The sequence below is a fragment of the Haematobia irritans genome, chromosome 3 (assembly GCF_050003625.1).
Source record: "Haematobia irritans isolate KBUSLIRL chromosome 3, ASM5000362v1, whole genome shotgun sequence".
In the NCBI taxonomy this organism is placed as follows: Eukaryota; Metazoa; Arthropoda; class Insecta; order Diptera; family Muscidae; genus Haematobia; species Haematobia irritans.
Window position 1 is genome coordinate 224,773,271 of NC_134399.1, and position 15,271 is coordinate 224,788,541.

The window sequence follows — 15,271 nt, forward strand, 5'->3', positions numbered from 1 at the left end:
TATGTTCAGTTTTCAAGCTGAAAACCAGTTTGTTTTCACGGTTATTTATTTTTTTTTTTATTAATGAAATTATAAATATAAAATGGTTCACAATCAATTCCTTTTCCACTCATTATTTCACAAGACTTTATAAAAATGTAATCATTTTCATATAGATTTTCGTACTTTTAATTTAATGTTTTGGTGAAAAATACACTATGTACACCTTAAGATGTGAAATGAAATCGGTTTTTATATACAATAAATAATTTTTATTTTTTTATGATTTTTAAAGCATTCTAATGCTTGTCTGAAACGTTTCACGTCAAATATTTTCAAAAATTCGCAATTTTTCTAGAATAGAGTTAGTATTTTTTCGACAACATTTAAATAATTTCTAACATTTTTTTAATCCGTACTCAGTTTTTAACCTTTAAAAATCCTTTAAAATATGAAAAGAGAGTTCTTTTTATAACTTTTGAATTAAAAGAACTTCCTGTGTACACAGAAACAAATTTCCGTAGTTCAACTATCGTTAAATTTAAGTTATTTTTTATTATTTGATAGAAGTTAAATTTTATTTTTTTTTTTTAATTTTCCACGGGCCAATGATATTTTCCTTTTTATACCCACCACCATAGAATGGTGACGGGGTATAATAAGTTTGTCATTCCGTTTGTAACGCATCGAAATATCGATTTCCGACTATATAAAGTATATATATTCTTGATCAGGGAGAAATTCTAAGACCATATAAGCATGTCCGTCTGTCTGTCTGGCTGTCTGTTGTAATCACGCTACAGCATTCAATAATGGAGCCATCGTCCTGAAATTTGGCACAGAATCGTCTTTTGTCTGCGCGCAGGTCAAGTTCGAAGATGGGCTATATCGGGCCATGTTTTGGTATAGCCCCCATATAAACCGACCTCCCGATTTGGGGTCTTTCGCTTATAGAAACCGTAGTTTTCATCCAATTTGCGTGAAATTGAAAATCTAGAGGTATTTTTGGACCTTGAAGAGGTGTGCCAAAAATGGTGAGTGTCGGTCCATGGTTTGGTATAGCCCCCATATAAACCGACCTCCCGATTTGGGGTCTTTCGCTTATAGAAACCGTAGTTTTCATCCAATTTGCGCGTAGTTTTTATACGATTTGCCTGAAATTGTAAATATTCTCGTATTTAAGGCTCACAAAAACGTGTATCGGATTAAGTTTTTATCGGTCCATTTGGTAATGCCTCCATATAGACCAATTTCACTTCTTGTGAGTATAGAAGGCGCACTGATCATGAAAATTGCTTGAAACTCAATGTAAAATTTCCAGATTTTATTTTTCGGGTGAAAATCTACAGATTTAAAATTTCAAATCAAGACGTTATTTTATAATTTTCTTGCACACTTACAAGAGTTGTTAATGATTCCTCTAAAACTCAAACAAAAATGGTTCTTATAAATCCAGAATCTGATATAGTCCTCACACCCTCAAAAAAAATCGCTTCTCTAACATATGTTCCAAACATATTTTGCAGGAAGCACATATATTATTGGATACCGCCGAAACATTAATATGTTTGTTTTATGTGAGCATATTATATGTTTGGAAGCATTTTGAGTCCAAAAATAGTATATGATTGGAAGAATTCCCCAAAGAAGATTGTGTTCATTCCCTCACATAATTTTCACTTCCACAAAATTTTTGAGTTCTTTGCATCTTTTTCTGTAATACAAATATGCTGTTTTTTTTTCAAATGTCTATTCTCTTGGTTCCGAATGTATATTCTCTTTATTCCGAATACTTATTCTACTATTCAAATTAAGTAATATTTAGACTTAAGCGTACCAAATTTTTGGCCTTATTATAAAACAGTTTTCCGAAACAACACACAAAAAAAATTTCACGAAAATTTTTCCAATTAAAATTTTAATAGAGTTTTAAAAAATATTCAATTAAAAATTTAATTGATTCAACAAATTTTTTAATCGAAACAAAAATCAATCATAAAAATAATAGTATCAATTAACTTTTTAATTGGCCTTCAATTAATTTTTTAATTGATACTATCATTTCTGTGATTGAAGATATTTCAATTAAAAATTAATTGGATCAATTAATTTCGTGATTGAATCAGAAAAATTTTTTTTTGTGTGTACAAGCTGTTTCACAGAAATTGCTCTCATTTCATTCTCTCGCTGTGTTATGTTGATATCTTTTTATTCAACCCTCCCGGTTTCCATCTCTATTTATTTCTCTATACTAACTCTCTCTCTCTCTGTCGCTCTCTGAATAAAGTATCACAACATATATATGTTTACTCGAAATTTGTAAATTTATATATGTTTACATTCACACATATTATTTTTATGAAACATTCATGCCCCAAACATAATATATTCTAACATATTAACATATGTGTCCCAAACATTTTGTGTTAGTTTAGGAACATTACATGTTTGCACTTAAATATATTGTGTTTAAAAATTGTGCCCGAAACACATTTTGTTTATATCGGAACATATGAAAAACATATTTTTCTAACAGTGCATAGGTGAAATCTTTAAATGTATCTTCGGGAAGTGTCCTCAAGTCATCAAGCCCTCCTGAAATTTCAAAGGAAATCCTAATATTTGGTTCATGGTGGTGGGTATTTAAGATTCGGCCCGGCCGAACTTACTGCTGTATATACTTGTTTAAGTATATCTCAATCATTTTATGAACTAAACGTGGGTATAAAGTTCAATGATCGTACACATAAATTCAATATGATATAAAAAAATCGTACGATTCCAAAAAATAGCAAGAATGAACTACTGCATGTTTAAAATGGTCATGATTTGGCGCCAATGATTTTCTTCTATACTTTTAGTTCATTTTTTTCTCTATGAGAGGACATAATTTCGTGAACTGCCGTTAAAAAGTACATCAATGCATTAATCTTTCCTGATTTTAACAACGCTTTGTGGAAATTTAAAAATGTGGAGTACAATTTTCGCGTGAGATAGTTAAAACAAAGAGCATCTTTGGGAGGACTTTTTTGGAAGTGCTTTTAAAGTTGTTCCTCTAGAAGTAATTCAAAATTTGTTTGCTGGAAGCCCATCTTAATTCATCGCTTTTGCGCCACACTTTTTTTGCTGGGATGACAAGTCCATGAAAAATTCATTGGAGTTGATCCAAAGTTGCACAACTTGTGCGTTACAAGTTGGAAAATATGGGAACTAGATTGTCTTTAATATTTACCCCAATTTCATGTTATTATCATTATAAGTAACATGTTTCTGCCTATGTTTAGCAGTGTACTCATTCTTCGCTAAATATCTCTATGTGACTTCAGGCTATTGCAAAAAACTCAAGAGACCACTTGCAAAAAAAAATTGGCATAAGTGCGTTTTTTCTGAAGGGTATGAAATTGATTTATAAATAAAAATAAAACCAGTCCAACCACAAAAAGACACTCCCTTTGAATGCACTGTATGATTTTGATTGACAATACCGGTGAATCCCACCAGTTTATAATAAAATTTCAAAATAATAATAAACAAACATAACAAAAAAAAACAAAGAAGTACCGCTTATTTATAAAAACAAAATACGAAACACTTGGTTGAGCTGAGTACAGTCGAAAATATTTTCCATTATTTTTCCACTTCATTTCACCCGTGAAGGCCAAACGACACAATATTTATGAGCATCACTTCCAAAGTAGGTTAAGCGAAAAGATCTAATCGATCAAATTTGTTTTATTCCAACTCTGGAAATATTCATAAAATTTTGCATTTTAAGAGTGAGAGTATTGAAGTTATAGTGGTGAAAGTTAGTTGATCTTCGGTTTTGTTGTATATCAGTTTAGTGGTATTTTTTTTTTGTTAGTAAATCAAAATGAGCAAAGACAATCGAAGTCAGTGATTTTTTTTTTTCACAAAAGCAGTATCGCCCGAAGAGGAGTGAGTAATACATTTAGACAATATTAAATTATGTTAATTAAATTAATCCACGAGCAAACGAAATCAGTAGCTACTATAGACAGAAACAGGTAAATTTAAATATATCTTTTTTAATTTACACTAATTCCAAAATGTCTTTGCCATAAAAAAAAAAAACAATATTTAATTTATACGTTTATTGAACGTGCTCCAATCTCTTCATGGATTTTTTTAACACTTTATAGTTTTAAGTGAGCTTGCGAGTGTGTGTGTTTTTTTTTCAACAATATAATGGAAAACTACTAACTACTTACAGAAATTAATTTTTGTGCCATACATTAAAAAAATCTTCTGAGTATTCCAACGTTTTCTGGTTCAATTCTCAAATGTAATATGTCGAAGTATATTAAATATATTCTCATGAGACAAAAAATTAAGGATTTATTAATCAACATAAAAGTTGTTTAACGAATTTATTACTACACACAAAAAAAAAATTTTTTTGATTCAATCACGAAATTAATTGATCCAATTAATTTTTTAATTGAAATGTCTTCAATCACAGAAATGATAGTATCAATTAAAAAATTAATTGACAGTCAATTAAAAAATTAATTGATCCAATTAAAAAATTAATTGATTCTATTAATTTGTGTGATTTGTTTTTATTTCAATTAAAAATTTGTTGAGTCAATTAAATTTTTAATTGAATATTTTTTAAAACTCAATTAAGATTTTACTTGGAAAAATGTTCCTGAAATTTTTTTCTGTGTATTAGCATAACCAAGAAATCCCAAACAAAAATAATTTTCCGAAGAATATAATTCCATATATATGTTAACTTTCACCATGTTACTGAAAAAGTTGTAGTCTGGAGCACAAAGATTTCTTGTCTTTAAAATATGAATGAGAGATTTTCTTAGCGTAGAATACATATTTCTCTGATACAACAAGTTCCAAATATATCAATCTTTTCCATCAAGGTGTTGTATTTAAGAGATTCGACTTTGAAATGAATATCTTTACATAAAAGAAATTTACTAAGGTCAATTTTTCCATGATTATTTTAACTTAAGTCTAAAGCTAAAAGATAAAAGTAGAAAATCACAATTGTAAGAATGTATTTACTGCCTTACGAAAAATAGGTGGGATATTCCGCGACTTTTTTTCAAGGACGGAAATACTTTCCTCTAATAGCAGGCCCTTGTAAAAATAAATTTGTCTATCTTATTTCCCATAAGTTTTCGAAGAAACTAAGATTCGAACTATAGTGTAATAATTAAAGTACTCTTATAAAATTACACTAGTTAACAAAATAAAATTGTTTTCATGTATATTTGATCTGCTGAACTCCAAAATGAAGGTTAAACATTAATGGAACAGTTTTAGTTTTGCGGCCTTTTTCCACTAAAAAACATATCTCGAGCTAGAAATATCCGATTATATCGTAGTTGGTACTTAAATTCAAGATGACGAAGAAATTTTTACAAAAAAAATCGTGTTTTACAATCACTCTGTGCCGCCGGAAAAGTACGAAACATTAAAAAACAAGTAAGGAAAGTCTAAAGTCGGGTAGGGCCGACTATATTATACCCTGCAACACTTTGTAGATCTAAATTTTCGATACCACATCACATCCGTCAAATGTGTTACGGGCTATATATAAAGGTTTGTCCCAAACACATACATTTAAATATAACTCGATCTGGACAGAATTTTATAGACTTCTACAAAATCTATATACTCAAAATTTAAGTCGGCTAATGCGCTAGGGTGGAACACAATGTTAGTAAAAAAATATGGAAAACATTTAAATCTGAAGCAATTTTAAGAAAACCTCGAAAAAGTTTATTTATGTTTTATCGCTTGATATATATGTATTATAAGTTTAGGAAAATTTGATTCTTTTTTACAACTTTTCGACTATGCAGTGGCGATTTTACAAGGAAAATGTTGGTATTTTGACAATTTTTGTCGAAATCAGAAAAACATATGTATGGGAGCTATATCTTAATCTGAACAGATTTCAATTAAATTTGGCACACATGACTATATTACTAATTTTGCTCCTAGTGCAAAATTTCAACCAAATTGGGCCAAAACTCTGGCTTCTAGGGCCATATAAGTCCATATCGGGCGAAAAATATATATGGGAGCTATATCTAAATCTGAACCGATTTCAACCAAATTTGGCACGCATAGCAACCATGCTAATTCTACTCCCTCTGCAAAATGTCAACTAAATCGGAGTTAAAAATTGGCTTCTGTGGTCATATGAGTGTAAATCGGGCGAAAGCTATATATGGGAGATATATCTAAATCTGAACCGATTTCAACCAAATTTGGCACGCATAGCAACAATGCTAATTATACTCCCTGTGCAAAATTTCAAATAAATTGGAGTTAAAAATTGGCTTCTGTGGTCATATGAGTGTAAATCGGGCGAAAGCTATATATGGGAGATATATCTAAATCTGAACCGATTTCAACCAAATTTGGCACGCATAGCTACAATGCTAATTCTAGTCCCTGTGCAAAATTCCAATTAAATCGGGGTTGAGTGCAAATCGGCCGAAAGCTATATATCGGAGCTATATCTAAATCTGAACCGATTTCAATAAAATTTGGCACGCATAGCTACAATGCTAATTCTACTCCCTGTGAAAATTTCAATTAAATCGGAGTAAAAGATTGGCCACTGTGGTCATATGAGTGCAAATCGGGCGAACGATATATGGGAGCTATATCTAAATCGGAACCGATTTCAACCAAATTTGTCACGCATAGCTATAATACTAATCCTACTCCCTTAGCAAAATTTCAACTAAATCGGAGTTAAAAATTGGCCTCTGTGGTCATATGAGTGTAAATCGGGCGAAAGCTATATATGGGAGCTATATCTAAATCTGAACCGACTTCAACAAAATTTGGCACGCATAGCTACAAATCCCTGAACAAAATTTCAATTAAATCGGAGTAAAAGATTTGCCAAATCTGAACCGATTTCTATAAAATTTGGCACACTTGACTACACTATTAATTGTACTCCTAGTGCAAAATTTCAACCAAATTGGGGTACAACTCTGGCTTCTGGGCCCATATAAGTCCATATCGGGCGAAATATATAAATGGGAGCTATATCTAAATCTGAACCGATTTCTTCCAAAATCAATAGGGTTCTATTCTGAGCCAAAAAACATATTTGTGCCAAATTTGAAGTCGATTGGACTAAAACTGCGATCTATACTTTGATTACAAAAATGTGTTCACGGACAGACGGACATGGCTATATCGACTCAGGAGCCCACCCTGAGCATTTTTGCCAAAGACACCATGTGTCTATCTCGTCTCCTTTTGGGTGTTGCAAACATATGCACTAACTTATAATGCCCTGTTCCACAGTGTGGCGCAGGGTATAAAAAATCGACCGAAAAATGAGAAAGTTATAAATAATTAAGTGAATAAATTCGATGCCAAATCATATAAAGCCACTCGCCAAAACAAACATGCATTTTTGTGTGGCCGAGTAATGGAAAAACAATAAAAAAATTTTGCGTAAACATGAAGTTTACAAATACCACTGTTGTTATTTGATGCAAAACGAAAGACTTAAGGAACAAACTTCGTAATGGAATGGGGGAAAGACTTTAAGAATAAGTTTAGAGACCAGAAAAACAGTACTAAATTTTCCTACTTTTTAGCAACCTACTTTTAGGAGCAAAATATGAAACAATTTTTAATACACATCAAAAACACTGAATTCGGATCACGCCTGAGGAACTGATGCAAATTCTATGCAACGGATGTTGAAGTGGTGAACATGCATCCTACGACAACCCAGCAAAAAAATTTGGAAATACTTCTAAAGGCACAACTTTATAAGCACTTCCAAAAATGTCCTTTCACAGATTTTCTTTATTTTAACTACTCAAGAAGTCCTTTTAATCCAATTTTTTATAACTCGCTTTTTTCATACTTTTAAAGGGCAATTTTAACATTTTTTGTTTCAAATATGTTAAAAACAGGGTAAGGATTAATAAAATGGTATAAATTATTTAAATTTTGTCGAAAAAAAATTAAAAAAAAAAATTGCGAAATTTTGAAAATATTTGAGGTCAAGGGTTTCAGACAAGCGTTAGATTGCATTAAAAATCATAAAAATTTTAATAATTAATTATTTGTCAAAATACCACAACATTTTTAATTCACATCCCAAAAACACTGAATTCGGATCACATTTAAAGAAGTGATGCATATTCAGTGCAACGGCAGTTGAAATGGTGGACATCCTTCCTATGACAAACCCATGTTAAATTCATCGCTTCTGCGCCATTTTTGCACCACTTCCGGATCCATAAAGAAAATTTTCACTCTTTTTTGGCGACACTTTTTTGGCTTGGAAGTCCATGTTAAATTCATCGCTTCTGCCCGAATTTTGCTCTACTTCCGGATACAAAAAGAAAATGTTCACTCCTTCTTTGGCGACACATTTTTTTGGTGGGATGTTGTTCTCTTATATTTAATTTTTTACATTTAAGATTCATTAGACTTTTAAATTTATGTTTGGCGTAATGTAAGCTCGGAAGCAAATTTAAGATATTTGTACTTTGCAAGATTAAAATCCCCAATTCAAAGTATAAAAATCGTCATTCTCAAATAAAATACCATTATTAAATAAAAATTTTAAAATCTTGAATCCTAGTAATATATATCTAATGCGAAGTTACCAAAAACACCAAATTTAAGAACGATTTCTATAATATTTTTGATTCAGATCTATTCAAACGCCTTTAATGAAATGAATCTTCAATGCTAAGCACAAATATAATATTTTTTTTTATATATATAATATTTTTTTTTTTTCAATTTAAAAATAAAACTTAATTTGCTTTTAAAGAAGCAAATCTTCAACTAAGAGGCATCTTCATTGGTTTAAAATTTCATATACTGTTGCATTACAAACACAACCAATTCATGGCAAAATTGTTTCTCTCCTAAATATTAATTTTTAAAATAAGAACATTAAAATAAATAAAAGCATAACAAAATTACCCTCTACTCATTGCTATAAACCAAAATCAATGACCAAGTCAAAAAAAAAAAAAAATCCCAAAATATTTATAACCGAGGCGTTGATTGTGATAGAGTGCGAGAGTCAAGGCAAGTCATGGACAGAACCCAAAAAATTGTAAATGACCACGACGGACATGTAAACAATAGCACTTTATGTGTTTGCGACTTATGGACGTTTGAATGACGATGCCCATTGTAGCTAGTTTAGTATCTAACACTCGATGTTATTGTTGTCCCTTGTTTTTTTTTTGGTTTCGGGGGTTCTGGTGAAGTCAGTGAAACCCAACAAGTTTGACAAGAACCCAAATCGAAGTCAGAGAGTTTATTCACGTCGCTATACAACAACCACACAACTCATAAAAAAAACCAAAGCGGGCGAGGAAGTAGACGGGAGATATTAATAAACAATTTAACATCTTTTCTAGTTTCACAAGCGATTCAGACAGACTAAACACGAGCATTAAGACAGACGGATATTTCATATCTGCGCACAATCAAATCAACGATGTTAGCCAAAAACCTCAAATGTGGCTTTCTCTTGGTGACTTTTCTAGCCATCTTACAAATCCAAGGTAAACTTATATAAGCATGGAGCAAATTAATTTGGGATAATACGAGATTGTTCTCTTTCAGTGTGTCCTGCCCAATATGCCCAACAGCAGTATAGAAATGTACCCAGAACAGGATCCGTTTCAAAGGCTACCAGTACAGCTTTTGAACGTGAAGTGGATTATGGTAATGTTGAGTATAGCAAAGGTGTTGCCAATTCCAGAACTATAACGAAATCAAATGGAGGAGCCCGTAATGGAGGCGTGACAACCGTTTCTAAAAGCAATGCAGTTTCTCGAGAAATCGAATTGGGTGGTCTACCAATTGGCAGTACCCTAACCCGTTCTCAAACTCGGACCAATGGCGCCGTTTCCAAGGCCGTGTCGCATGACTTGAATGTTGGCCAATATAGTCTGGGCACGACCTTAAATCGGGGTCAGAGTTCCTTTGGATTACAACGTGCACCCGATGGCGGTGTGCAATTCGGTTTGGGAGCTCTAAGTTTCGACCTATCACGCAATAACCAACCCGATGCTGGAGCTTATACTCAGGCGCAAGCCCAAGCTCAAGGTCTTAACGCTAAGGCTAGAGCCAATAGCAATTCGCGAACAAATACCCAACAATATGGAAACGTAGGTGTGACCAATACATTTTCCAAGTCGAATGCCGTCAGCCGTACAAAACAGGGCCAGACCTCAGCCAGCACTGGGGGCTTTACAGGAGGAGCTGCAACCAATGGTCTTACTTATGGCCAAGGATTTAGAACACGCCGAACTCCTTCTGCACCTCCAGCACCTGTTTACGCTGCCCCTGTGCGCCAAGTAGCACCCAGATCGCCATATCCTCAAGTACATTATGTTAGGCCTAAACGTAGAGCCCAATATATTCCCTTCGTATATCCCGGTAATGACTATGACCGTAGATTTGGAGGTAACAAGAGGCCTGGATTTGGTAATCAGCCTCAGTCTCAAAATGCCAACGCTCAAGGTTTGGCCAACAACAAGGGTGGATTATTCGAACAACAGGCAGGTGCCAATACTCAAACCAATCAGGAAGTGAATGAGAGTGGAATCACCCAGAACAATGGAGCATCTAGTATTGGATCCAATCTTGCCACCGATGGTACCAGCGGCCAAGTAAGTTCTGCCAATGTGGCTCAAATGAATGCGGTAACCGCAGATGGTTCCCAGAGTTCGAATAGTGCTCAAAGTCAAGCGTTAAATTTTGATGCGAAACAACAACAGGCCGCCACATCGAATGCCGGCACCAATCAAGTAATAACAGCCACCGGGGAACGTTCAGAGGCCAACAGTGGTTCCCAGTCAACCAATAACAATGAATTTGGTACCTCCAGTAATATTGCCAATACCAACTCTGCCGTATTCCGCGAAGGCAATACAAGTGGCTCACAGGCTGATTCTAGCAGTCAATCCATCTTCCAGGGCAATAATGGTCAAAATTCTGCAGCAAACACTCAATCTGGTGTGACCTCAACCCGAGGAACCGATGGTTCTGTAAGCAATTCCGCCACTAGCAATGCTTCTGTGGTGAGTCAGGGCGGCAAAGGTGCAAGTGCCAATGCTGTGGCATCGGCTTCAGCAAGCTCTAGTTCGGGCGTTGGTGGAGGTAACTCTTTTGCAAATGCCCAAGGCGGTGCTGGCGGCGGAGGAGCTTTTTCTAATACTGGAGCTTTTGCCAATAATCAAGCAGCTCAAGGTTTTGCCAATAGCAAAACTGGAAATCGTAGAGGTTAGAAAAATTAATTGTTTTTGATTTCATGGCTAATTTTGCACAGTCCACTTTTATTTATGTTGAAGTTTTTGCACAATAAATTATCGTAAATGTTGTGATGTGTTTTTTGTTTTGTCGTTGTAATACAATTTGATATTAAAGTTTATGTTGTTTCGCTATGGTCACACTAGGCAAATATGTTACCAATATGGGTGTCAAACATTTTTCCAAAACCATTTTCAAATTATCTGGATACCGGTTTTGGAAAATAATTCTACCATGATGTTACTTATCCAATATGACCTAAAAATATTTGGTGGAATTCTATTTTGATTTCTGTCAAATATTTGCCCAGTGTGACCATACAGTTCTGTTCATAACTAAATTAAATTATAAGTAAAAATAAGTAAGAATAAGTATATGGGCCGTAAGTTCGGCCAGGACGAATCGTACGTACCCTCCACCATGAGTTGCATAGAAACTTGTTCTAAAGACAGTCATCCACAATCGAATTACTTGGGTTGCGTTAACACTAGCCGATGGTAAGGTATCTTAAACCTTCTTAACACCGTCTTCTCAATTGTAAGTTAGTCCATACGGGGTATATATTAAACAAACAAGACCTATTAAATACGTAAATAATTCAGTTTGACAAAATTTTCTATAGAAATAAAATATTGACAACATTTTTTATAGCAATAAAATTTTGACAAAATTTGTATAGAAATAAAATTTTGACAAAATTTTCTATGAAAATAAAATCTTGACAAAATTTTGTATAGTAATAAAATTTCTATAGTAAAAAAATTTTGACAAAATTTTCTGTAGAAATAAAATTTTGGTAAATTATTTTTGGGGATCGGCTATATATAACTATAGACCGATGTGGACCAATTTTCTATAGAAATAAAATTTTGACAAAATTTTCTATAGAAATAAAATTTTGACAAAATTTTCTATAGAAATAAAATTTTGACAAAATTTTCTATAGAAATAAAATTTTGACAAAATTTTCTATAGAAATAAAATTTTGACAAAATTTTCTATAGTAATAAACTTTCTATAGTAAAAAAATTTTGACAAAATTTTCTATAGAAATAATATTTTGTTAAATTATTTTTGGGGATCGGCTATATATAACTATAGACCGATATGGACCAATTTTGGCATGGTTGTTAGCGGCCATATACTAGCGCAATGTACCAAATTCCACCACGTACCAAATTTCAACCGGGATGAATTTTGCTCCTCCAATAGCTCCGGTGGTCAAATCTGGGAATCGGTTTAAATGAGGGTTATATATAATTAAGACCAATATGGACCAATTTTTGCATGGTTGTTAGATACCATATACTAACACCATGTACTAAATTTCAGCCGGTTCGGATGAAATTTGCTTCTGTTGGAGGCTCCGCAAGCCAAATCTGGGGATCGGTTTATATGGAGGCTATATATAATTATGGACCGATGTGGACGAATTTTTGCACGCATGTTAAATACCATATACTAATACCATGGACACAATTTCAGCCGGATCGGGTGAAATTTGCTTCACTTAGGGGCTCCGCAAGCCAATTCTGGGGATCGGTTTATATGTGGTCTATACGCAAAGAAAAACAAAAGTTTGGAAAACGTTTTTCTTTTGTTAGAGTTTTTTTTGAATTGCTTCGAAAAGTATACACTTTTATCACCAAAAAAAAATCGTTTGTTATAAATTTTTTTATTTTTTCAATAAAAAATGTTATTTTTGAACCAACAACACAGTCCATTTCGTTTATATCAAACACTGTTCTTTTCTGACTTTAGGTCTTTAATAAGACACATTTTACAGTTCATAGTAAAAATTTACTATATTAGAAGAATGTAATGTTGAACATTTTTGCGGAATCTTCCGACCCTATCTGAAATATTTATATGTAAAAAAAAAAAAAAAAAAACTTTGGTCGAAGCTAGATCCCACGACCCTTGGCATGCAAGTCGGACGTAGCAACCACTTATCCACGGTGCCCAACTAAATGTATTTTTCTGTTAAATAAACTTTGTTTAATCGGCTCGTGGGCGCCGCAGGCTATGCTATATAAATATAACTTATATGCGTAATTGTCTATTGATGACAATAACGCCTACATAGCTCAGTGGATAGGGTGTTGGCTTACAAATTGCATGGTCCGCGGTTCGATTCTCCGTCCAGGCGAAAGGTAAAACAAATTTTAAAAATTTATAAAATCGTATAATTTCTTCTACATTGTTTCTATTACAGAAAAAGGTGCTAAGAACTAAAAAACTTCGTGGAAGTGAGAAAAATGTGAGGGAAAATACAATTAGCCAGAAAAATTTTATTTTGAGTTAGTCTTTACGAAATTGTTTTTACATCCTGGAAAAGAATAAACGTTTATCACAAAAAGTATATACTTTTCTTCCAAATACACTTCCTTTCAACGAAAACAAATGAGAAACGAACTTTGTTTGTCTAAAATTTCGTTTGAGAGGAAAGAATTATTTTTTTCCGTGTGTATATAATTATGGACCAATTTTTACATGGGTATGAGAGACCATATACTAACACCATGCACCACATTTCAACCTGATCGGATGAATTTTGCTCCTCCAAGAGGCTCCGCAAGCCAAATCTGAGCGTGGGTTTATATGGGGGCTATACGTAAATGTGGTCCGATATGGCCCATTTGCAATACCATCCGACCTACATTAATAACAACTACTTGTGCCAAGTTTCAAGTCGATAGATTGTTTCGTTTTGAAGTTATGATTTCAACAGACGGACGGACGGACGGTCATGCTTAGATCGACTCAGAATTTCACCACGACCCAGAATATATATACTTTATGGGGTCTTAGAGCAATATTTATTTCGATGTATTACAAACGGAATGACAAAGTTAATATACCCCCATCCTACACTGAAAAAAATATTGTCGTGAAGTCAAAGATTTCATGTCTTTAAAAGACGAATGCAAATTTTGCTTAGAATAGAAGACTCATTTCTCTAATATAAAGTTTTTTTTTTCCTTGTCCAAAAGTCGATAAACTTTTCAATGAAGTCGTATTGTCCTTATAATTAAGTGATTTCACTTAAAAATGGGTATCGTAACATGAAAGAAACAATGTTTGGGCTAAGGTCAACTTGACTTTAATAATTCAGAAAAAATCTTTAAATTTAATGAAATTTTCTTTAAATTTGTTGTCTTTTTGGATCTTGACTACAAAGCAAAAAATCGTTCAAATATAGGACATGTCTTTCAACACTTTATTTAAAAGACGTTTTTTACTTAATTAAAACATAGCATAAATTCTACTGAAAGTCGAGGCTTAATTTAGAAAATAAAGTTGTCGTTAACTCGTTTTTAAAGGACTGTGATAGCATATGAAGAAAAAAACTGAAAAAGCGAAAAATTAAAATTGTCTTCCTAGAAGAAAGTACACAAAAACCAAATTTAAAAGAGAATTGTGCCTTAAAAGTATCCTTATTTATATTCTCCGCTTCTTTGGCTCCGAATCAATACCAAAATTTTTAAAGTAAAGACAAAATCTTTGGAATCGGGCATACTTATTTTCAGTGTTTGGTGGAGGGTATAAAATGCTAAGCATTACACTTTGTATCCTTTCCCTAAACTAACCCTACAGCATTAGTAAGACATGTACCAGGATTTACTTAAATATATGATATCACATCCACGATATAGCATAAAAAATTAACTTGAATGAGAGCTGTTATATTCGTTAAAATCGGATGAGCTACATATAAATATTTACAGAGATTTTAAAATCAAGCCTAACGTAACGTCTTCAAAATAAGTCTTGACCTTTTTATATTTAGTCAAAAGATTCAATATCTCAATTATTTAATTATTATTTTATTATTACAATTATGCCTCCAAATCAAATACGATCTTCTTATAGAAAGAAAATTTGCCTTGATTCAAAGATACACGGATATAATTTTCAAAACTGGATATCCTTAATTTCATAAAAAAATGTTTTTAAAACGAAAACTACGGACTTTCCT

The 15,271-nt window shown here is 32.9% G+C and overlaps 1 protein-coding gene across 1 annotated transcript; it reads left to right on the top strand.

Annotated features, from left to right (window-relative positions):
* The first annotated feature begins 9,472 nt into the window (after positions 1-9,472).
* Positions 9,473-11,364, top strand: LOC142231465 (uncharacterized). Its single transcript, XM_075302072.1, has 2 exons — positions 9,473-9,539; positions 9,601-11,364. Exons 1-2 carry the CDS (start codon positions 9,473-9,475, stop codon positions 11,268-11,270), a joined length of 1,737 nt encoding a protein of 578 aa, XP_075158187.1. The 3' UTR covers positions 11,271-11,364.
* Positions 11,365-15,271: the final 3,907 nt, after the last annotated feature.

What these genes read in the sequence shown, in the direction of transcription:
- LOC142231465 (XM_075302072.1), top strand. Translation starts at nt 9,473, where the DNA reads ATGTTAGCCAAAAACCTCAAATGTGGCTTTCTCTTGGTGACTTTTCTA. An exon ending in AGCCATCTTACAAATCCAAG is followed by an intron (nt 9,540 to 9,600) that starts GTAAACTTATAT and finishes GTTCTCTTTCAG; the next exon opens with TGTGTCCTGCCCAATATGCC.